At 49.1% G+C, this 24,122-nt stretch overlaps 3 protein-coding genes and 1 long non-coding RNA gene across 4 annotated transcripts; 1 reads left to right on the top strand and 3 right to left on the bottom strand.

Moving 5' to 3' along the window:
- Positions 1 to 3,841: 3,841 nt before the first annotated feature.
- LOC109758438 (arogenate dehydrogenase 2, chloroplastic) lies at positions 3,842 to 5,354 on the bottom strand. Its single transcript, XM_020317297.4, has one exon. The coding sequence runs from the start codon at positions 5,255 to 5,257 to the stop codon at positions 4,091 to 4,093; it is 1,167 nt and encodes a 388-aa protein (XP_020172886.1). The 5' UTR covers positions 5,258 to 5,354; the 3' UTR covers positions 3,842 to 4,090.
- A 3,260-nt stretch (positions 5,355 to 8,614) lies between these two features.
- LOC109758437 (uncharacterized) lies at positions 8,615 to 13,951 on the bottom strand. The gene is made up of 6 exons (XM_020317296.4): positions 13,667 to 13,951; positions 11,738 to 11,889; positions 11,389 to 11,490; positions 10,943 to 11,144; positions 10,303 to 10,417; positions 8,615 to 10,189 (listed from the first exon to the last, which is right to left on the bottom strand). The coding sequence occupies exons 1-6, from the start codon at positions 13,949 to 13,951 to the stop codon at positions 9,243 to 9,245; spliced, it is 1,803 nt and encodes a 600-aa protein (XP_020172885.1). The 3' UTR covers positions 8,615 to 9,242.
- Positions 13,952 to 14,181: 230 nt separating this feature from the next.
- On the top strand, positions 14,182 to 15,558 carry LOC109758435 (arogenate dehydrogenase 2, chloroplastic-like). The gene has a single exon (XM_020317294.4). The coding sequence runs from the start codon at positions 14,182 to 14,184 to the stop codon at positions 15,307 to 15,309; it is 1,128 nt and encodes a 375-aa protein (XP_020172883.1). The 3' UTR covers positions 15,310 to 15,558.
- Positions 15,559 to 22,403: 6,845 nt separating this feature from the next.
- LOC120969521 (uncharacterized) lies at positions 22,404 to 23,210 on the bottom strand. Its single transcript, XR_005763805.3, has 2 exons — positions 22,939 to 23,210; positions 22,404 to 22,771 (listed from the first exon to the last, which is right to left on the bottom strand). It is a non-coding gene; the product is annotated as an uncharacterized lncRNA (long non-coding RNA).
- Between the last annotated feature and the right edge of the window lie 912 nt (positions 23,211 to 24,122).

Genomic DNA, 24,122 nt, shown 5'->3' with positions numbered 1-24,122 from the left:
GAGCTCGAGAGGAAGAAGGGAAGAACAGAGGAGAGGGAGAGGGGAAAGGGGGAAGAACAGAGTGCGGGTGGACGAAGGGTTTATATAGGACGATCTTTAGTACCGGGTCGAGGCACGAACCGGTACTAAAGGTGCTGGAGGGGCCCCAGTCTGACAACATCCTGCCACCACTCTCTTTAGTACCGGCTCGTGGCACGAACCGGTGCTAAAAGTTTGGCAAGAACCGGTACTAATGAGAGCGGCCCGGCTAGCCGTTGGAGCCGGCACTAATGGACACATTAGTGCCGGCTCAAATTCAAACCGGCACTAATGAGCTGAACATTTGACCCTTTTTCTACTAGTGTTCACAAACGCCGTCCACTGAGGATAGATGTTGTCGGCAAGATAGTATCCCATGTGGCGCTCACGGCCGTTGACAGTGTAGTTGCATGGGGGCGATTCCCCATTGCAAAGCCTCCTGAACACCGAACATCTTTGAAGCATGTTGATGTCGTTGTGAGATCCCGACATTCCAAAGAAAGCATGCCAAATCCATAAGTCATGTGATGCTACCGCTTCAAGTATGATGGTGGCTTCTTTGGTGTGACCTTGATACATTCCCCGCAAACCTTTGGGGCAGTTCTTCCATTGCCAATGCATGCAATCAATTGATTCGAGCATTCCTGGAAACCCTTTGGCCTCTCCAATAGCCAACAACCTTTCTGTGTCCTGCGCATTTGGTTCTCTTAGATACTCTGCTCCAAACACATGTACCACGGCGCGGGGAAACTTGACAATAGTCTTCATGCATGTGCTTTCCCCCATCCTGACCATCTCACCAATGGCATCTGCGGCAGTTCCAAGTGGAAGCATCCTCAGAGCAGCAGTGCACTTCTTCTTAGCAGAGAAAGAAAGTTGGCCAGCAATCCCTATTGAGCTTGAAGTAGTCATCGTGTGCCTGCACTCCCTCCATATTGCACAAGAACAATGGTTTCCGCACGCGGAAACGGCGACGAAACCATGGATCATCCGAGAAAGTTGGGTTCGGAGGAAAGTAGTCCTTCTGCAATAGCCGTGCTTCAGACACCCTATCACGATTGGTCACTCTTCTCCCTTTGATTGAGCCCTTGAAGTTGAGAATATGCTCCACCTGTCGGTCCATTTCCTCTTGCATGATCATGTCCACTTCTTCGTCCGAATCCAAGGAATCGAATAACCCATCTTGAATCATTTGATCAAGCTACGTCAGTCCATACTCCTCGTCTGACGAAGCATCAGAATTCATCGTTTTCCCTAAAAAAATCTAAAAAATAATCCGGTCAGACAATGTGTCGAACACACAGAGCGCAAGACGCAGCCAGAGAGTTGCCAGACGTACCGCGATGGCGTCCGGGCCGGCGACGATGTCCCCAGAGGCAAGGACGGGAGAGAAGACTGGTCTGCCAAAGGTGGCAGCGCAGAGGCTAGCAACGGCTGTGGAGCACGCGCGGTGGTGGAGCGGCGAGAGGGATGTCGAGGAGCAGGAAGAAGAGAGGAGAGATCAAATGGATCCGGTAGGTCGATTTGGTGGATTTGGTGCATTTTCATGTGAGGTCGGGCTGTCGGGTCCAATGTGGCGGATGCGCCCGGATGCCCTCATATCCACCATAAATTTGGGCTGGATATGAGGGGTGCCGGTTAGCCCGGGCGTTTGAGGCCCATTTGAGGCGTCCATCTGGATCGAAATTTCGTGACCGATAAGTGATCGGACGGCCCGTCCGGACGTTTGAGGCGTGTTTGGGGCCCCCGGCTGCAGATGCTCTTATGGTCCCTCGAATGAGATTGCAGGAACTCGTTGGAATTTAAAACAAAGTTATGCAGGCAAGGCAACTGCTCGTTTTGAACAAAGCATGCTGTGTAACTTTTAGTTAGCAAACATGCCTGTCAGGATGCGCTACTGTGTTGAGATGGCCCATTAGTCCTGGCCATGGGCCACCTGGCCCGACCTGGCCGGACGCTGCTCCCGGGCCGGGCCTGGGCCTAGGTTTTGAGCCCGAAGACTAGGTCGGGCCGGGCCTGGGCCCACTGTTTCTGCCATTTACTGAAGAGGTCCAGCCCGAGGCCCGAGGCCCGGTGTGTTTTTGCTGTGACGGGTCAGGCTTGGGCCTGAAAAGTAGGCCCGGCGGCCGGGCCGGGCCGGGCTTGGGCCTGAGTTTTCTACCTCGGGCTTGGTCAGGCCCGGCCCGAAGCCCAGCCTGGCCCGGAGGATGGCCAGGTCTATGGCCCATGATTTGAGTCGAAATCGAGTGGATACGGGGCCACAGCGACTAATTAAGATAGGAATAACTTTCCTCTTTCTTCTCATTTCCAGCTTGCGGCTTATACTGTACGTTCAGAATTACAGAGGTAAACAAAGATAAACGGTCACTGGTGAGTTTATGAATTACGTCGAGTAAAACTCCACTGATCTAAGTGTGAATCTGGACCGTCCGATGTATATAACCCTCTGGCATGGCATAATGGTCGTCGGATAACTGACGAACCGTTGCGCACACATCTTCAGAGTTCGTCAGTTAACTGCAGTGTTCATTTCTTCAGGGATTTTCAGGGATCCTGACAATGCCGCCACTACCTGGTCCCGTTTCTTGAGATTGAAGAATTCCAAACAAGTTTTATAAGATTGTTATCAGTTTGTTGAAATTTCTAAGAAATAGCTTAACACATAGGAACTTTGGAAAATCTGTCATAAAAGTAATCTTTTTGTTTTATAATTTGCAGATTTAGAAGTCTTCGTTCCTTTTCATTCTTCTATTTACCCGAAGCCATGGCATCTCGATAGTACTCCCTCGGTCTCATAATATAAGATCGTTTTGCAAGCTAAAATATCTTGCAAAACGATCTTATATTATGGGACTGAGGGCGTACTTATTTATATTTATTTGCAATCCTGCATTCCAGAAAGAGAATCACTCTATCCGGAACCCTAAAGGCATCTTTGGATCCTTGGAACTAAACAACATGAACAGAAAAATAAACTTAATGATGTTATAGAAATACAAGTGTGCATAGAATATGGAAACTCTAGAGACAGTTGTTTGGATACAACATAGAAAACACAGAAGATGCCGACTCCTATCCGAATGAGTGGAAGTGGAAGGGGAGGTTGGAGCGGATGCAAAGTCGATCCATAAGAATATGATAGTATCATCCCTCGTATATAAAGGCTAAAAGGGAGGCAAACAATCCAATGATTGCAACCATAGCTTCTACAAAAATCATATATACACTAAAATAAGACCTAAATTCTAAGGCATGGTTTATGAGAAATTGAGAATCAGATTGGTATTGGCAAATCATCGACGGATTCCCCAGCACAAATTGATCCTCTAAAACGTCTGAATTTTTCACACACACAAATTGCACTGTTATATGCAAAAATCATGTGTTGTTCCAATGCTGCTTGGATGACTTGCTGACCATGTCATGCTTGCTTAATGATGATCATCCGACTAAACATTGTATTAAGCAAGCTATATGACATGACAGGAGTGGTTACTGCTTCCATGATGTGTAATTAACAATGTATTATAGCAGACAGTTTCGTTCGATGGCACACTAGTAATGGCGCTGTCAGGAAAGCAACTTACCAACCAAATTACCAACCGAATGAACAGAGGAGCACAGGTGGATTAGCAGATGGTCACCTAACCTCGTCCGATGTCGCTCTCGCAACAACAGAGGGGTCACTGACGAAATATTTGGGGCGACAAGGACTTTCAAATCCCAATGTTAGAAAGCCCACTGATTTTGATCTAAGACATGAAATCATCCACGAGATATCCTCACTGTCAGCAGACAAGCCAGGCCAATTTTGCTCCTGATCTTTCCTTGATGACACTCCAATGTCAATTCAGGTTTATTTCATCATTCCCATATACATCCATAATTCGGTGCAAGCTTTTCTTTCCCCGTATGGGGGAATCACTCTTGGCAGAAATACAAACTGGTACAATAGAATACAACACAATGTATAAGACCAGCAAAGAAGTGAAATTGATCATAGTACATCACCATGGAGCACAGGAGCAGAGCAAGCCAGGCATGGGGGAGGGGAGGGGAGGGAGAGAGGAGGCTACTTGGGGACGGTAACGTTGTTGGGGGTGGGCACTGAGGGTGAGGGGGGCTTGCCCTCCAGGAGGAGCTGCCTCCGGTGCACGTCGGCGTGGTGGCCGGTGGTGGCGGTGTTGGGCGGCGAGGCCTTGCCCTCGAAGAGCTGCTTCCGGAGCACCTCGTGGAGGCCGTCGAAGAGCCTCTTCTTGACGGAGTCCATGGCGGACTCGAGGCGGTTGAGCAGGTCGGTGGAGTTCTTGTTGTACATGAAGAGGCCGTTGTAGAGGTCGAAGCTGTCGCTGCAGGTGTTGTCGACGAGGCGGAGCAGCGTCTCGTAGCCCTTGGTGTTGATTGGGGTGGAGCTGAGCTCGAGCGTGGCGAGCATCCGGCCGACGGTGTGGGTGAGGAACTGCGTCTCGGCGGCGTGCGCGTCGTGCTCGGCGCAGCACATCTCCACCATGCGGCACCCCTCGCGCTCGAAGATGTTGAGGAAGGCGTTGGCGCGGGCGCGGCGGGCCGGGGAGTCGCCGACGCGGACCCTGTCGAAGACGAAGGGGAGACCGTCCCAGCCGTCGCGGGCCGACTCCGGGCCGAACATGGGGTGGGTGCAGAGGATGTCGAATCCCTCCGGGAGGGAGGTGAGGAGGAGGTTCTTGGGGAACTCCTTGACGGAGAGGACGTCGACGAAGAGCGTGCTGCGGCGGAGGCGGTGGAGCGGGAGCGAGCGGAGCACGGCCTCGGCGGAGAGGATGGAGGTGGCGAGGAGGACGACGTCCGGGTGGCACTCGCAGAGGTCGTGCGGGTCCTGGAAGTAGGCGGCGCCGAGGGAGGCGGCGAGGGAGGAGTGGTCGGAGCGGGAGTGGGCGAGGAGCGTGTGGCCCTGCCGCGCGAAGGTGCGCGCCAGGAACTGCCCGAAGTTGCCGAACCCGACGATGGCGATCTTGAGGCGCTGCCGCTCCTCCAGCAGCCCCGCGGCGCGGGACTCGTAGTCGAACGGCTGGGCCGCGTCGATGGCGCGGATGGTGGCGCCGCGGGCGCGGACGGCCGCCCCGGCGGGGAGGTGGCGGCGGGAGGCCGCGGCGGGCGACTGGAATTGGCGGTAGGCCGCCGGGGCCGGCGGGCGGCGGCGGGGCCTGGCTGGTTGGTGGTGGTGGAGGCGGAGGGAGGGGGCCGTGGAAGACGACAGCATCTTGCCCCCCTCTCTCGCTCGCTTCCGCAGGCTGCTGCCGCCGCTTAGTCTGGGCCTCTGGTGTGTTGTGTGCTGCGTTCGGGTATGGGCTTCGCAACGGGGACGGGGGGATTTTAGATGCGACGCTGCGGGCTCAGCCTTTTTCCAACATGTCCTCCAAACAAATGCTATTTAGCCACAACCCCTCCAAACAAGAATGCTTATTACTCCAAGCAAGTGAAGCAACATGATCTCTTGAGATAATGATGAATTGGAGCATCTCCTGCCATATTATTGGGCATTTAGGACGTTTTTAGAGCAGCTCAATAGATTTTTTTGCAAAAAAATAAATAAACGGCTAGCCCAAAAAAGGTGCTTTGCAGCAGCACTCGTAGGCCACTGCCACACGCCCGGATGTACTTCCCTACCCCGCCGCGCCCTTTTCCGGCTGCCCGCAGCCCTCGCCGCTCCGCCGCCAGCCCCATTTAGCCACCGACCATGCCGCGGCCGCCACGTCGATTCGCTACCAATTTGTCGTCGTCTACTTGGTGCACTAGCGGTTGCAGGAGCTCCACAGCCGGTCGCCCCACCGCCGCGACCAAGCAGAGGTCCGGTGACATTTGGGAAGCAACGACGCGGCGTCTCCAAGTTCTGGATGCATAGCATGCTTCCCCACGTCAAGGAGCACTTCCGGCGGCCGTTGCACACCCCCTCCCAGTAGCCGCAAGCCACCGACGACTCGCCGGCCAGATTTCTCCTCCTTGCACACTAGGTGTCCGATCAAACATCTATAAAGGTAAAAGAAAAGTTCATTTGCGTTTTTTCTATGCATTTGTAGAATTATAGCTTGATGGATAGTTTTGTACTGTAGACGAGTTCATGCGACTCCAACTATTACGATGATTCCTCGTCAGATGAGGAATTGGATTTGACCAAGGAGGAAGATATTGCTATGATTGTGATTATGCACAACAAGAGGCCGAAGCACGGAGGTTCGGTTATTGGTTGTGAGTTTCTATGGAGAGAACGGAAAGAGGCAGGCAACCGATTGCGGCGCAACTACTTTACCCCAAGACCTCACTATCAAGAGAGGTACTTTCAATGCTGGTTTAGGATGTCCACGGGCTTATTTCTTCACGTTTGCAATGCTATGAAGCAACATGGTCGGTCCTTCATTCAAATGAGGAACTGTGCCCGAGCTCTTGGACATAACACCGAGCAGAAGGTTACTGCCGCATTGCGCATAATGGCATATGGTATTCCGACAAATTCCATTGATGACAACTTGGCAATAGGAGAGACTACTTCAATCTTCTTTGTCAAACAATTTGCGAAGGCAATTGTGGAAGTGTTTGGTCCAAAGTATTTGAGAGCACCCAATGCTCAGGACATGACGAGACTATTGGAGATGAACAAGGACTGTGGCTTTCTGAGCATGCTTGGCTCCATTGATTGCACGCACTGGAAGTGGAAGAACTGCCCTACAGCATGGAATGGACATTACAAAGGACGCAACAAGGATGCAACCATCATTCTTGAGGTAGTGGCCGATCAGGGGACATGGATTTGGCATGCCTACTTTGGGGTACCTGGATCTTGCAATGATATCAATGTGTTGCATCGATCTCCTCTATTCACCAAGTTAGCCAACGGGGAACAACCACCGATGACCTTTCAAGCAAATGGTCGCATGTACAACTTTGGGTATTACATTGCAGATGGGATTTATCCAAGGTGGGGTACTTTCGTCAAGCCAGTTTCAAAACCCCAAGGTAAGAAAGAACTTTACTTTCACAATGCTCAAGCAGCTACTAGAAAAGATGCTGAGAGGGCTTTTGGGATTTTGCAAGCCCAATTTGCTATTGTGCGATGACCAGCTAGGTTTTGGGATAAATATTCTATGGTACATCATGATAGCCCGCATGATCTTGCACAATATGATCATTGAGAACGAGCTTGGACAAGATTTGGACCATAGCACGTATGACCTCATGGGGATCCCGGTTCGGCCGTGTCGGGTGGAAGACCGACTCCGTCACCTTCTTGAGGTCTATGATGAGATTCGAGATGCCGATACACACGTAGATCTCCAAAAAGATGTGATGGAGGAGTGATCGGCATGGCATGGGTGACAACAAGCCTAGCTTGCATCTCTATGTTTGTTTCATTTGTGTGCTAAACTTTGTTATTGAGCTTCATGAACAATGTATGTTGTGGATTTGATGAACTACTATGCAACAATTTGTAGTTTGTTTGAAATCCATTTCAGATGCATTTGGTGTTATTTGTGTGCAATATGTATATGCAAATTGGGGTTCAGCTACAGCCCGGCTGCCGTGCGGTTGCCCTATTTTAGGGGCTGCCGTCGGAGACGGTCACTTCTCGTGCAAAAAAAAGCACCTTCTCGTGTCTAATTTTTTTTTCTCCGCCAACTTTTCGTGCCCTAAAATAGGACAGTTGTTGAAGATGCTCTCAGCAACATTGTTGTACTGTACTGACAGCAAACTAACTTGCTAACTAACCAGAGTTGATAAATTATAAACAACAGACTGTTGCGATATCAAGATCGTTTGTCGATGGACACTTCATACTTTTGTTTGGCCCTGCTCTTCCACCCCTTGTGCGGGAGATCTACAAATTAGAATACACATATAATGTTTATATTTAAAATATAAGATAAAACAAAGGGGCAAATCCAACTATTATCGGCAATGACTCTCTACAAACTAGATTGTCAATGTTGAGCGGCCAACATGTTTAGCACGCAATTAATATCATAACTAGAATGAACATTGGCAATAAACTCAACATGCAATTAGTATCTTACCAAATACCAACACGCATTGCTCATATATAGTTCTTTTAAAAAAAAATTGGTCATATACAGTCACTAGTGCGTTATTGGTAAAAAAAAAGAAGTCGAAGATAGTGTTCTGTTTGCTGGCCATGTGATGCCTTTGGAGTTGATAAATCTTCAACAACCCAACACCATTGGTGTTTCACTCTCTCACGAGCAGTGCTATACGGACGATAGCTTTCATTCCAATTTTTGTACGACGGATCAAATCATCCACTAGATCGCATCATTTTGCAAATCAGCTCCCTTCAAGCAGGCACCGTACAAAATTCGTACGCGCACTGTCGTATGCAGAGTAGTTTCACTCACACAACCAAGTACAGCTGCGCAGGTCTGAAAATACTCCCCGCAAAGTTAATTTTGCAATCACTGTAATGAGCGTGGTTATACATACAGAAGCAGATCAAAGAAGTTAAACAGATGAAAGTAAGCAAGAGCAAGTTGCAGAAACGGCGACATCACTTAAACCCTAAGACTTGTTTCATACAGAAGCTAACAGAGCCCAAGCTAATGTTGCATAGAGAAGATTTAATTGTGCAATCACTGTAATGAGCATGGTTATACATACAGAAGCAGACCAAAGAAGTTAAACAGATCAAAGTAAGCAAGAGAGAGTTACAAAAAGGGCGACATCTCTTAAACCCTAAGTCTTGTTTCATACAGAAGCTAACAGAGCCCAAGCTAATGTGGCATAGAGAAGATTTGTGTCAGTGGAGGACAAAAGAACCTCTGCTTACGAGTGGCCGCATAGCATCTCAGGAAGCACATAGGCGATTCCAGTATGCGAAGGCATGTCTGAAGAACAGGAATTTCGCAAGAATTCGTTCCCCACAGGCCACAGGAACACAAAAAGTTCCAAATGTTTCAAACGTCTACAAGATACAATAACACATACAACAAAATGCACACCAATTTTCCCCAGGATGACGCAACTCAAGTCACACAGTGAAATTATTATCGCATTGCAGAGCAGCTGATAGTGATCCAGAGATAGCAGCTGAATTTACCTGATGGAATACTCACCGTGGACCCCAGTGACCTTCAGAACTCTCTGGGAACAAAATACTACATATCTATCTAATGCAACCACAGAAACAGCAATGCTGATATCTTCTGTGGAGAGACGCGTCTGTTGTTAACCGCCACTACTCATTTTCTTCGACGACGGCGATGACTATTACGCCGATCAGAATCTGAATACTCAGAAGCACTTAGATCAGAGCAGCGCGATTTTCCCTTCGGTTTCCTTGAATGCCTATCACTTTCATGTGTACTCAAATCAGTATAGTGTCGCTTCTCATTTGATCTCCGTGAAGGCCGATCAGAATCTGAATACTCAGAAGCACTTGGATCAGAGTAGCGTGATTTTTCTCTTGGTTTCCTTGAATGTCTATCGCTTTCACGTGCGCTTGAATCAGTATAGTGCCACTTCTCATCCGATTTCCGTGAAGACCTATTGCTCACGGGAAAATCTGGCATTTTGTGATGTCTCTTTTCCCTTGATCTCCTTGAATGCCGCTTGCTTTCGGAAGAACTCGAGTCACTGTGGGATTGCTTGTCCTGCCATCGTGTTGGATGCTGCTGCTTGCTCTCAGAAGAACTTGAGTCACTGTAGTGTTGCTTCTCTCTCGATCGCTTCGAAGGCCTCTTGCTTATCGTATATCCTTTATCTCTGGAGGAGGAAACTGGGGCAATTTCCATCCCCTCTTTCTTCTTTTTCTTCCTGTGCTCCCTCTTTGGATGCCTTCTTGTGTCAACTTCAACTTCTGATTCAGAAGAGGACTCTAGCAGGTGTTTCTTCCTGTGCCTGTGCTTTGACTTCTTCTTGGCTTTTCCTTTCCCAGCTTCCGCCTCAGAATCAGAATACGAGGATGGGTCAGAACAATATTTTTTCTTTCTCTTGCTTCCTGACACCCTGTTGTTCTTCTCAGGTTCCGAATCTGACGATGAATGATGACTGCTATGATGTCTTCCAGATTCTACATGAGCAGCAGGCTCAGACTGCCTGCGCCTGTTTTTACTCTTGGAGCGTTTCTTTGATTTACTCGTGGAGAAGTTGGTAAGGAGAGCCGGAATGTCAATATCGCCGAGAAATCCTAAAATATAAAATGTAATGCAAGACAACATACTTGTGTAAATTTAGCTAACAGTAAAAAATTCTTGATATGAGAGTGACAATGTAGTTTTATCCATGCTTCAGAAGTTATACCTCCATATTCATCAAATATCTCTTCTGCTACAATCTGCTGATTAGGATCATCAGGGTTATATCCACCTCGAGGAGGGCTCATGCCAGGCTTTTGCTTAAGCTCCCACTTCAAAGGCTGACAGAGAATTCCTCACATTAAAACTGAATTTTTAAACAAAGTACAACGAAAGAAGAAAGATGTGTAAGCCTTTTGTCGTTTATTCGAAGGACGTATATGTGCATTCAGATCACAATCTGGCGATAGTTATATATTACCAAAGGATAACAAACCTAGGCTAGCACATAAATTACAAGAAGGCTACAGCAAAACATGAATTTTCAGTAGACTATTACAACAACAACAACAACAACTAAGCCTTTAGTCCGAAACAAGTTGGGGTAGGCTAGAGGTGAAACCCATAAGATCTCGCGACCAACTCATGGCTCTGGCAAATGGATAGCAAGCTTCCACGCCCCCCTGTCCATAGCTATTCAGTAGACTATTACCAGAGACAAAATCCTATGCAGTTATGGACCCAGGGGAAAGGTCGGATCAGGTATAAAACCAGTAGATATAGCTCACTATTTGCAAGTCACTGTCATAGAGTCGTTATTTTGATGTAAACTGCAAATGAAGTACACTTCCAATAGAAAATCTAACCTCACTTGAATCAGTCTGTGCCTTTATTGCTGTAAGTGGATCGTCCCTTTTCAATCGGCTCTCCTCATTCGGCATGATAATATCCTTCATGGGACATTCCCGGTCACCACTCTGATGGCCGAAGTTTCCACATCTTAAACATCTAACATTACGAACTTCGACTCCAAATGGTTTAGGTCTAGCAGGAGCACCTGTGTCCAATCTGCGAATAAGGGCAAAACATGTATCAAATCTTTATAGGTGACCTGGCAGTAACCTTAGGAGAGCATACAAAAATGAAGCGAAACAGAGGACACGTACAGGAATGACAAAGGGGAAAAAACTAATATAAAATAAATCTCTTGTCTATTGGCAGTTTATGAGAGTAGGAATGGAATGAATTCAGCGTTTCATGTCACCTTGTTGATCGTATTCAAAATATCATCATAAAACAGAGAGACAATTACCTTGGAGCATTTTTCAGAACTTCAAATTCTTGCTCTGTTGGCAATGAACGGCCAAACACATCTTTCGGCCTACTCTTTTTCTTCTCTGGGCCATCATCAGGCCTGCAGCAAACATAAAATACAATGAACTAAGAATAACAGCACACCTACTAGATCAGAGCAGTAACATAAGTAAGTTCCAAATATGTCTTGGAACAAAGGCATCTGTGTCAGAACAAGATTTTTAAATACTACTCCCTCCGTCCCATAATATAAGAGCGTTTTTGACACTACACTAGTGTCAAAAACGCTCTTATATTATGGGACGGAGGGAGTATATTTTAACTAGAAATAAGATTAGTGACATTACATTGAAGAGGTATTTGCAGCTACAGCATCTTCGGCGGCATCGCCTTGATCCAGCTTCTTCTTCTCATCTTGAATTTCAGCAGCCTTTGCACTCTCTGGATTGTATCCAGGTGGGCGGACGTACATGAAACTCACAGCTTTCATTATCTCCATCTGAAGTTGTAAAGCAAATTGAAGATTGATGAGACCGGTTTTCCATGGGTGATAACCGTTGAATGTGACGTTGAAATATTGGCTGTTTATTACAGAGTATAAACACCTAAAGATTCCATGCAACGCTTGGAAGCAACCAGAGTTGGCAGCTACCAAAGTACTGGTTAGATTGAGTGTCCTTAGTCTAAGTGCAGAGAATCGTGACAAACAAGTGTATTTCCTCATCTTGTTTAACTTATAGTTTGTATACTAGGCAATATATTTAACAACCCAACTTCAGACAGGACAAGAGCAGGGTTGCACAGTCGCTAGTTTACTATCTGGCATGGTGCAATGAATCTGCAGGAAGCAGCTGATATTGGCCCATGGGTGGTGAGAAGAATTCGATTATTCACGCTGTTGTGAAAAGCTAGCTGGAATTTTTACAATTTCAAGTATACATCGCTAATATGTTTAGCCGTAAAATTGGGGAGTTCTCGGCCGAGTATCATGACTATCAAATAACAGAAAATGATGATACTCTGTGGCCTAATGCAGATGAAATTAAGAAAAGGACTGGCTAATTACAAAGGTTCGTCTTTTAGTTAATGTGAAGCGGATATCAAAATTAATGTTAGGCAAAAATCCTCCTTCCTTCAGTAGCACTACAACTTCAGTCATTCATGGGAATTGGGATAATGGCAAAAATAAAGCAACGCCATAGAGAAAGCTTGTGGGGGATGATCCGCCATTGTTAGTGGAACAAAATGTGTACGAACAATAGTTTGTCAATATTCCCTTTGCAGTAAAGCCCTAGCTTAGGGTATTAACCGATAACAAATACCAGCATCACGGCACAATTAACCACAGGAAAGCCTAAAACGAGATGACCAAAACAATGTAACTGTTCATTCCCTCTACCCTACGGTGATCACAATAGTTCAAGCTAATCCATGACCAGTTCACGCACGTCGCGTGGATAAAATTGTGGCGAGAATTGTGACGAACAAGTGTATCTCCTCATTTCTTGTTCAACCTATAGTTTAAATACTTGGCAATATATTTGACAACCCAACTTTAGATAGGACAACAGTAGGGCTGCACAGTCACTCGTTTACTCTTTGGCATGGTGAAATGAATCTGAAGGACATAGTTGATATTGGCCCATGGATGACAAGAAAAGTCGATGATTCATGCTGTTTTGAACATCGCTAATATGTTTCGCCATAAAATCAGGGAGCTCTCGGCGGAGAATAATGGCTATCAAAATAACAGAAAATGAGGAGACTGCAGCCTACTGCCGATGAAGTTAAGGCAGGGGCTGGCCAATACGAAGGTTCATCATTGTGACGAATGTGAAGCGGATATCAAAATTAATGTTAGGAAAAAGCCATCCTTCCTTCAGTAACACTGCAACTTCAGCCACTCGTGGGGGAATCGGGACAATGACAAAAATAAAGCAGTGTCTTTTGGAAAGCTTGCAGGGGATGGTGCACCGTGTTAGCGGAACAAAATGCGTGCCAGCAATAGTTTGTCACTATTTTCAATAGCGTCTCACTTTTTGGACCAGTAAAGCTCTAGTTTAGGCTATTTATCCGACAAAATACTAGCACCACGGCATGATTAACCACGTGAAATCCTGAAGCCAGATGACCAAAACAATGTAATAATTCATTCCATCCACCCTATGGCGATCACAACAGTTCAAGCCATAGTGCCCATGAGCTGATAATAAAAGTCTATCTAAAAGATAAAAGAGGAGGACGGCGTATGTATGTATGTTGGTGTGTGTGTGTACCTTCTCCTTGTCCTTCTTGGAGAAGAGCGCGGTCTGGCGGAAGAACTCCTGCTCCTGCGCGAACTCGCGCTGCACCTCCTCGTCGCGGCGCGCGCGGTTGGTGTGGATCTGCTCGGCGATCCACTTGCGGCGCTGGTTCGGGTACGACAGCGGGTGCCATGGCTTCTGGTTCAGGAACGAGTGGCTCCACGCCGTCCCCGACTTCTCCTTCAGCTCCACCTCCCCCGCCGGGATCTTCCGCCCAAGCCCCCCGCCGCCGCCGCTCCCCTCCACCCCCTCCTCCATCGCCGCCCCCTCCCCACAATCCGCTTCCCACCTCTCTCTTCCCTAGCAGCAATTCCCCGTCTCCCAGCCGCCGAAACGGTGGGTTTCCTGGGCTTCTTTTGCCGCCCGTCTGTCCAGCCCGGCCCACAAAACCGCCTCCTTTTTGTTCGAGAGTCCAAACCTAGATCCGCTCCAAATATAAATGCTGTACCGCACCGACCAGCGCCGCCGCTCCCGAGACAGACGCGAGAATGGCGATCCCTTCCCCCGCACGACTCCACCTGCCCCCGTCCTGCCCCCGGCCGGCGGCTTTCACCAACCTCCAATCCGTTGACAGGTCTACGCCGGCATGCCGGTGGCGGGGGCGCCTTCTCCCCGTGGCCGCTGCTCCGCTCCGCCTCCGCGCCGTGCGTGCCACGGCCGCTGCGCGGCAGCCGTTCGACAACGGGTCCGGCGTCATTGAAGCAGAGGGGGAGGAGGAGGACGACGACGAGCATCCGCGCCTGAAGATCGCCATCGTGGGGTTCGGCAACTTCGGGCAGTTCCTGGCGCGGACGCTGGTGCGGCAGGGGCACACGGTGCTGGCGCACTCCCGCTCCGACCACTCGGCCGCCGCGGCGGACCTCGGCGCGTCCTTCTACGCCGACCCGCACGACCTCTGCGAGTGCCAGCCCGACGTGGTCCTCCTGGCCACCTCCATCCTCTCCACGGAGGCGGTGCTCCGCTCGCTCCCCGTCCACCGCTTCCGCCGCAGCACGCTCTTCGCCGACGTGCTCTCCGTCAAGGAGTTCCCCAGGAAGCAGCTCCTCAGCCGCCTCCCCGAGGACTTCGACATCGTCTGCACGCACCCCATGTTCGGCCCGGAGTCGGCGCGCGACGGCTGGGCCGGCCTCCCGTTCGTGTTCGACAGGGTCCGCGTCGGCGACTGCCCGGCCCGCCGCGCGCGCGCCGAGGCGTTCCTGGGCGCGTTCGCGCGCGAGGGGTGCCGCATGGTGGAGATGCCCTGCGCGGAGCACGACGCGCACGCCGCCGAGACGCAGCTGGTGGCGCACACCGTGGGGCGGATGCTGGCCACGCTCGGGCTCCGCCCCACGCCCATCGACACCAAGGGCTACGAGACGCTGCTCCGGCTCGTGGACAACACCTGCAGCGACAGCTTCGACCTGTACAACGGCCTCTTCATGTACAACAAGAACTCGACGGAGCTGCTCCACCGGCTGGAGGCGGCCCTGGACACCGTCAAGCGGAGGCTCTTCCACAACCTGCACGACGTGCTCCGGAAGCAGCTCTTCGAGGGCTCGCCGCCGCTCAACAGGGACGGCCCGCCGGGCCCGGACTCCTCGTCCACCGCCGAGTCGTTGTCTAATGACCGGCCGTGATCTGGACGCCGACGACTCGTCGTCGTCGTAGGGATAATAATGAAACGCGCTTTATGTCGCTGACATCGATCTGCCGTGGACTCGTGGTCCCTTCCTTCCAAAGACATCACGAATTCAGGACGAATCGTGTCGAGCAGCCGAGTAGGGGCATGAGTAGGTACTAGTGGGTGAACTTGTGCTAGAAGGGCAATGAACTTTTAAACGTTTGTGTGATACTTTTATATTGTCAGCATTGTGTAGATGAGCTTATATCCTCTCTCTTTTGAGAACCGCCATCAAGGCCTTTTTATTCATTTTGGCGGAACACTTCTGATTGCAAAATGTCAATCAGAAAAAGGTCCTGATAACGCCCACACGTGTGGCATATTAGACATTCGCCAACACACTGTGTGTGACATGAGCAGGAGGCAGCCCACACGAAACATAGAATTGCCCACACGGGTGGGCGCAGCTACTTTGTGTCACACGTCTAACAAGTACCACTCATCCTCATCCAGCGCGTGTGGCATGAAGCAAAAATGCTAAATGCCCGCACATCCTGGCGCAACTACGTTAGGTACCCGCGGGATGACGATTTAGTTGCCATCTAAGATGGTAGATGTAGTTATTCGGGATGGCAAATGTAGCTGTAAAAGCATGGCAACTCTCACCGTTTTGGTTAACTATAGTTGCCATGTCTAATTTATGGTAGTTGCCGCGTGTAATCAAACCATAATTGTCGTGTGTGATTAAGTATTTGTCGTATATGGTCAAACAATAGTTGTCATGTGTGTTTACCTAGTTGTCACGTGTAGTTCAACCATAGTTGTCATGTATGGTTAATCACAGTTGTCATGCGTGTTTATCTGGTTGTCACGTACGCGCAACTGCAGTTGCCGTCTAGCAACGAATCATAGTTGCCATGTGTGTTTACCTAATTGCCACGTACGCGCAACTGCAGTTGCCATCTAACAACGTATGAGTGTCGTATGGGCGAAAAGCAGTTTGCCCACACGCGCGTGGACTAGTGGCTGTGTGGGCAGAAACTAGTTCACCCACACAGCGCAGCTGGCAAACCGTGTGCTACGGAGCGTGTGCGTGAACTCTTCAATGCCCACACACACGATGATGCCCATGCCACACGTGTGGACGTTATCATTTGGGTCAGAAAACCAGAGGGACATAAAAAATTAAAAGAAAAGAGTCTATCACAAGGGCATGTTTCACACATGCATGAGCAGTCTCATTGGCATTCTGCCCAGCCCAACATAAATCAAACCCCTGGAAATTTGGGAGATAGGTACGCATCTCCCTGATGATATGATCTCCAATCGAGCATTCATCGCTTCTACTCCACGCAAGTGCAACTTCTTGACAGTCCATTTCAATCTCAACTTAGTTATAGCCTTTCACTTGCTAGTATCATAGCATCCCAACATGCTGATAGCTCGATCTGACAACGGATCAAGCGCCCCTTGGTATTTGTTACACCTGGCAGTAAGAAACTGACCAGCTCCATCTCACACAACTATTCCCGTTCCAGAACGTTGCAGCACCTGATCAACCACCCCGTCAGAATTCAGTTTCATCCAACCATGCTCCGGCGCCTCCCAAGTGTGCCTCTGAACTGGTCTCTCCACTCCTGGTTTTGGAAAATCAAGACTTCGGACATGATCCCTGATGAGCTCCATCAATCTGTGAGGCTGGAACTGAACCTCATTATGGGTGAACTTGTTACGACTGGTCCAGATCGCCCACATTACAGAGATTATGATTGCTACATCCTCCTTCTTCATTGCAGTGCGATCCAGGATATCTAGACCACGTAGCCAGATGCAACCTTGGCAAATTTACCTGGAAGAAATCCTCCGCTTCCCTCCAGAACAAAAGTGCATGATCGCACTGTACCAACGCGTGAAAAACCCTCGTCAATCCTGCACATAGGACGTATTTGCGTCGTCTCTGATGTGCCTACGCATCATCTCCCCATGTGCTGGGACAAAAAAATTGAGCACTCGCCACCAAAACACCCTAACCTTGGGTTGGACCGGCAACTTCCACAGTGCCTTCGAGTGATCTTCCCCATGCGTTGAGGTACTTGGGGTAGCTGAGCTTGCCATTTTCAGCTCAAGCAGTCCCTTGTATGCTGACCTTACTGTGAATACGCTTGTAGTGTGGTGGCGCGTTTTGGTGTGTGCGCGTGTCTGCTGTAATGGCTCGTTGGTAATCCATGTCCCCGGATCACCATTTTCTGTACACCCTTCTTGAAGTAGACTCATACAAATCTCTCACATAACGAGAGACCCTAATCTCATCGTTTCAAGGAGACAACACAAATTTACGTCAGAGCTCCGTCGACAACATCTAGACAAAGGAAGGGATTGGAGTTCGGAAGACAAACTCGAAGAAGAACCGTCGTCATTCGACAGAGCGCCAAGGCACCGGGATTCCCCTCCCCCCACAGAACGTCGGAGCGGCAGGCAGAGGGGAGGCGTATCCAGGGACTTGCCGGTGAAGTCTGGAGTGGAGAGTTTTCCCTAGCCGTCTAGGGTTAGGGAGACGAGAGGACATTGCAGAAATTCCAAACTACTTGTAGGTATTTGCTGGGTCAACACATCAAAATAACAAACTTCCGTAGATTTTATTGCACACTGTGTAGTCTTTTCCTTCCTTGTATTTTATGGCATTTTTTGGAGTTATCTTTCGACCAGGTAATCTATTTTAACATTTTTGCCTGTTTGCATAGTAAATTTTATCAAGTAGGGTGCTCAGTCATGATGGGGGCAAACCGAGGTAGTAATCAACAACTAATACTTGAAACTATGAGTTCGATATAAGCCATGGTAGTTGTAGACCCAACCCCGAGGGGGCGTGTGGGCCCGTCACCCTGGCCCTCTGGATACAAAGGGCCCCCAACCTAGGTATTGCTCTGTATTTGGCCTGGGGCCTGCCTAAAGAACCAATAGTGAATCATGATCATCCCTTGCATTAAAAAAGAAGATCACGCCCTTGCAACTGCACTACTTAGGATGTGTTTGGTTCGGGAACGAAGTGAATGAAATGCCAAGGTTCCATTCCATTAGAATGGATTGGTTCCGTGTTTGGTAGGGGCAATTAGGTAAAATGGAATGGTTCTATTTCATGTTTGGATGGAGAGATGAAATGGTGAGATTACCTCTCACACATACAGATTTATATATCTTTAACACACGTTAAGGTAGCAAAATATATCGCCAAATATCCATCGGTTGAACCAATATTTTTGTGGAAATTGAACTACTGTTGGCAGTGGTACTCTGCCATGCAACAAACAAATTCACAGATGCGCAGAAGAAAAAAAAATCACAACAAACATGATAGATTGGAGTGCTAAATCAAAAAATTCATCCGTAGATAACCAGAAAGAGTTAACTGCAATATTGGGATTGACTGTTGCACAACACTATACAGAACACAAATGAATCATCTTTACAAAACTGATATAAGACGACTTTTCACCGGTCAGTTGTGGTTGGGCGACATGATAAAAGATGATTTCATGTGTGCGTTTGACCTCTTCCATAAGGGCGACATGAGAGGCATGGCTACGATCAACAAAGTCATCGTCTCGCTTCTACCAAAGAAGGAAGGAGCTGTCAACATCAAAGACTTCAGGCCGGCCAGTCTTGCACATGGCGCGATCAAGATCTTTGACAAAACCCAAGCAACACGCCTGGTGGATGACCTCCCGAAGCTTGTGGGCCAACAACAAAGTGCTTTTGTTCGAGGACGATCACTCCATGACAACTTCATGCTTGTCCAAGGTACTGCAAGGAGATTACATGCACTAAAAAAACATCGGTGATGCTCAAGCTGGACATTTCGAAAGCTTTCGATTTGATACAATGGCCCTTTGTCCTTTGATTCGGGCAGAGATGGATAGCGTGGATATGTGGATTGTTGGCCACCTCCTCCACCAGAATCATGACGAATGGCATACCCGGAAGGCCAATCCTAAGCTGCCAGGGGCTGCGGCAAGGACCGCCCTTGTCGCCCATGATCTTCATTCTATGCATGGAACCACTGCATGGCCTCTTCAAGTTTGCAGCACACAGAAACTTGCTCGCGCCACTCTCCAGAAGTGGAATGAAATCGAGAGTGTCTATGTTCGCGGATGACGTCATGGTCTTCTTCAAGCCAACGGAGGTGGAAACACACATGTGTGGGGCAGTGCTACAGCTATTTGGGCATGCGTCGTGGCTGAAAGTAAACATGAGCAAGAGCGCTGTCATTCCAATCCGGTGCTCCCAGGAGGAGATAGACATGGTTTGCGGGACCCTGGGCTGCCCAACAGGTGGTTTCCCTTGCACATACCTGGGTTTGCCACAAACCCTGCGGAAGCAAACAGCTGTGCAGCTTCAAAGGATCGTGGATTTGCTGGCACGTTGCCCGCCGCACTGGAAGGCGGCCATGATGCCCAAGAGTGGTCGGCTCATTCTAATCACATTTGTGCTATGCTCCATCCCGATCCACTCGATGCTTGCACTGGACCTACCCCCGAAGACACTAACGGCCCTCATCAAAATCTGTCGAGGTTTCTTGTGGTGCGGTAAACAGGAGGCGAATGGTGGAAACTGCGCAGTGGCCTGGGACCTGGTGTGTACGCCCAAATGGGCAGGTGGCCTCGACATTCCTAACTTACACGGGCTCAACAAAGCTCTGCGGGCAAGATGGCCATGGTTGCAAAGGTCGGACAGCTCCAAACCGTAGGCAGAATTCAACATACCGGTGCCGAAGGAATACATGGCCCTATACCGTGCTGCAACTCATGTCGTAGTGGGGAATGGTAGGACTGCTCTATTCTAGGAGGAAAGGTGGATTGATGGACAACGAATATGTGAGATTGCTCCGGCAGTATATGGGAGGGTCTCGAGGCGGGCGAGACGAACTCGGACGGTTCTCGCAGCGATAACCAATCATACTTGGGCCAGGGACGTTGGGCCGGACCTCACAGCCGGTGAGCTCGAGGAGTTCCTCTGGCTATGGCACAAGGTATCTACGGTTCAGCTCATGGAGGACTCCGAGGACACGGTGCGCTGGGCCTGGGAACAGCATGGGCAGTTCTCGGCGTGCTCCGCTTACGGCGCAAGGTTTATGGGCTTGGAGACCTCGCCGATGGCGGCATTCACTTGGCAGTCGAAAGCCCCTCTCAAATGCAGGTTCTATGCCTGGCTCGCCTTTAAGAATCGCTGCTGGACATCAGAGAGACTCGCACGGCGAGGACTACCACACCAGGATGCATGCCCACTTTGCGACCAAGAGGAGGAGCCCATTCAACATCTACTTATCAACTGTACCTTTGCACGACAGATTTGGCACTGGTTTGTCGAGAGAACTGGCAGACAAAGCTTCGCTCATAGGCTGGATGAATCATTGAAAGCGTGGGCACTCAGGCAGGAGGAAGGCTGCCAGCACAAGAAGTCCACACGCGCTAAATGTCTACTTGGCATGTGGATGATTTGGAAGCACCGCAATGACGTCGTTTTCAATGGAGCAACGCCTTCTATGGTGGCCTGCATCAGACATATAAGTGAGGAGGGAAGCTGGTGGGAGAGGGCTGGCCTGATCCGACAAACGGAGGGCTTACCATGGGTGGCTCCTGAGTAGTTAGGTGTGTGAGTTGGGCGGAGCTGGGCAAAGCCTAACTGTAAATATATTGTACAGGCAAACGCTCCTGGGAGTCTTTCCCTTCCATCTATAATGAATGATACGCATGCTTGTGCGTATTCGAGAAAAAGTTGTGGTTGGGCAGAGCTTGACGCAGCCGGTAGCCGCTGATTGCCGCCGCCAGAGTAGTAACTTGGTCAGGCTCCATGCAATGATGCAAGCATGCATATATACAGATACAATGCTTGCTCTAGACTGTGAAATCTGAATGTCAGAGGCAAAATACTCCTACTTAATACTATGTAAAATGAGGTGCGCAATTTGTATTTTTAATTTTTACCATTTTCATGGTTTATAGCCAAAAACCCAGTTTTGTATCGTTTCTAAATCCTATACCACCATATACCAAAACTAACTGAAAATTCAGGCTCGGTTTGGTTCTCCTCATCTAGCCTTTTCAGTTCGTAAATCCACGTATTCCCCACACATACCCTCTTGCAACAACATCAATTATATATGGAAATTGTGGCAACGACCACGACCAATACAATGCTCCCCTTTACAATCATCCTTGCACGCATTGATCATCGCACAGTGATTTCCTTGGACAAGTATCGGATAGACCAAAGGCAAAGATACGCGGAGAGTTAATGCTTATAGTACATAAATTGAACATAATTTCTGGATGATATAAAATAGAGACATATTCATGGTAGGCATGTTAATAATTCACGATTCAGGTACATCGCTTGGCAGAGAACATATATAACTACATCCTTTGTTTCTAAATATATACGAGACCAGCCTTTTAGGACCCGGGAGTCTGAACTCCCTCTTATCATAACCATCCATGTACAATAGGAAACGTTGAGATCTGTGCCATGTCTGGAAACACCAGTTGGATTAGCAGCTCCATACTTTTGTAATGGGGCAATTTTACCGGTGTTTCGAGCGCCACGTATCATGCATGCGCTCTAGTGCATCACTAGGTCCGAAGAGCATCGTAGCCACCTACTGTTGGTAGGCTGTGTAGCTGCCATTGACAGATGTGACCAGTCATCCTTAGCTCCATCTCTCTCTCTACTCATTGTCACTTCTCTCTCAGCTAGATGACTGATCACTATAAAAAAACGCATGCATAGCCACGCCTTTTAGTGAGACTGTGAGAGAGCTTTTTTCTATTATTTTTAGTGAGAGAGAGCTTGTGAGAGACCCGAGAGAGACTGTGTTGTGCTTGAGCATGCATATGAGAAACAGTGAGGAGAAAGACTGCTGTGCAGCCTGTGCATGCATGTCAGACACTTTAATGGGATACACAGAGCGCATGCATAACCCTATAACCTGCTGCCTACCCCTATAGGCTACTTGTCCTATAATTAAAACAGTCAAATGCCTAGACAAGCATGCAACAGCTGCAAATGTTCTGCGATTGCAATGAACACTGCACGAATCTCAACTGCGCCAGACGGTAGGATAACCGGGGGTCGGGACCCCGGAGCTACAACAACTTTTCGAATATATATAGGACGTCTCATTGGTTCAGTTTGAACTGTGGGAACGCCTTATATTTAGGAACGAAGGTAGTACATATTGCATTGCCATGGTATCATATTTGTTATTCTATCAGATCAACATGCCGGCCTATCTTAGCTATACATGCAGTAGGTGAAGTTGCACCCCTCGCTGCTGCAGTAGGCAGTCCAAGAACAACTGACCGCAGGTTTGTGGCATCCAATCTGAGCGTAGGCTACGCGGCTGCTCAAGTAACAACCCGCGCGATCGCACTTTTTGCCCATCGGATCAATGACTTGGCTCGTACAATCAGACCTCGCCTCAGCTGCAGCAAAGAAGAAGAGTGGTAAATTAGTGGGATAAACAGACATCATCAGTGGATCACAGTTTGGTTTGCAGCAAAGAAGAAGAAGAAGAAGACCAGATTTTAACATGTAGCTGCATGCATGATCGAGTTAGTTAGTTTGCGAAACGAGGTGCGTACGTACGTACCTGGTGCCAGCGGTGGTACGAGGAGGAGGATGAGGAGGAAGGCGAGAGGCAGCAGCAGCGTCGGGGCGTTTGACCTCATCGTCTTTGGCTGGCTCGCTGGCTAGATGGAGCCCCTTCTTGTTGTCTGTTGACGGTTGGAGGAAGTGAGAATGGTGAAGGAGAAGCAATGGCGGGCCTTTTATGGAGGAGGTGGTGCCAATGCTCCTTTACGTGGCTCGGAACTCGGTCGACACCGAGAGAGACCACCTTGTGAAATTCCTAGCAGCAGAACTCAACTGGCCAGCGTTGCATCCCAGGCTGCCTAAAAATTGCTAAGTCATTGTGCAGAGCCTAAGAACTAGGCACTGCACTGTATAGTGTGGCGTCTAGCTCTCAGACGCTGCACTAGTGGTTGCACTACAAAATGAAGCAACCACTAGTGCAACGCCTAGAAGCTAGGCGCTACACTGTATAGTGTGGTGCCTAGCTTTTGGGCGTTTCACACTGACTTAGTAATTTTCAGATCACACGGATGCAACGCTGGCCAGGCGTGTAGCGCCTATCTGTGAGCGTTGCACAGTGTAGTGTGGCGTCTTCGTATCGGGCGTCAAACAAAAAGATCAGCCGCGTGAAATAATTTCACGGGCAGTTCATTCTATGATTTGATTTTGTGCACAGGTCAAATTTGTTAAATTTACCACGCGCATCATCCATACGCCATGGATCAATCAATTCAAGCTGCTGCTAGGCCGGCCGAGCTAGAGGCATCAGACACCAACTAGTAGTACGGTGGCTTTTCTGCGTCGGCCACTGGCGAGGTGACAAAAACGGAAACGCCTCGGTGCTTGTATCCATCCGTCTAACTTGGACGGTGTAGCATTTCCCCTTTCTGGGTTTGGCTTGGCTTGGGAGGCAGGAGAAGGGGAGCGCGCGATGTGACGCCAACGGCCATGGGCAATGCGATGCGATGCTCCACACTGACTCGACGGGCTCCCGCTGCAGGCGTGGGACGAGCAGACCGTGGCGCAGGCTATCGGCCTGGGCTGCTCGATAGACTACATCGAGCCTGCGTCGAAGCTCAAGACGGACTGCGAGGTGCTAGGGGTGTGGGCGTGGACGGCGTCGCCAGCCAACATATCGCGCGTCAACTAGGTGACCCTGCCGGCTCGCTCTGAGGACCAGCCGTCCTTTGGGCGGCGCGGGCT

Source organism: Aegilops tauschii, chromosome 7 (assembly GCF_002575655.3).
Source record: "Aegilops tauschii subsp. strangulata cultivar AL8/78 chromosome 7, Aet v6.0, whole genome shotgun sequence".
Classification (NCBI taxonomy): domain Eukaryota; kingdom Viridiplantae; phylum Streptophyta; class Magnoliopsida; order Poales; family Poaceae; genus Aegilops; species Aegilops tauschii.
The sequence above is the reverse complement of the archived record's forward strand: the minus strand, read 5'-3'. Positions and strand labels throughout refer to the sequence as shown.

Bases quoted from the DNA above. Each gene is read 5' to 3' on its own strand.
- LOC109758438 (XM_020317297.4), bottom strand. From the start codon at position 5,257: ATGCTGTCGTCTTCCACGGCCCCCTCCCTCCGCCTCCACCACCACCAA.
- LOC109758437 (XM_020317296.4), bottom strand. From the start codon at position 13,951: ATGGAGGAGGGGGTGGAGGGGAGCGGCGGCGGCGGGGGGCTTGGGCGG. The intron at 11,145-11,388 runs GTAATTGTCTCT...CCTTATTCGCAG, and splicing joins GTTCTGAAAAATGCTCCAAG to ATTGGACACAGGTGCTCCTG. The intron at 10,418-10,942 runs GTTAGATTTTCT...ATTCTCTGTCAG, and splicing joins CACAGACTGATTCAAGTGAG to CCTTTGAAGTGGGAGCTTAA.
- LOC109758435 (XM_020317294.4), top strand. From the start codon at position 14,182: ATGGCGATCCCTTCCCCCGCACGACTCCACCTGCCCCCGTCCTGCCCC.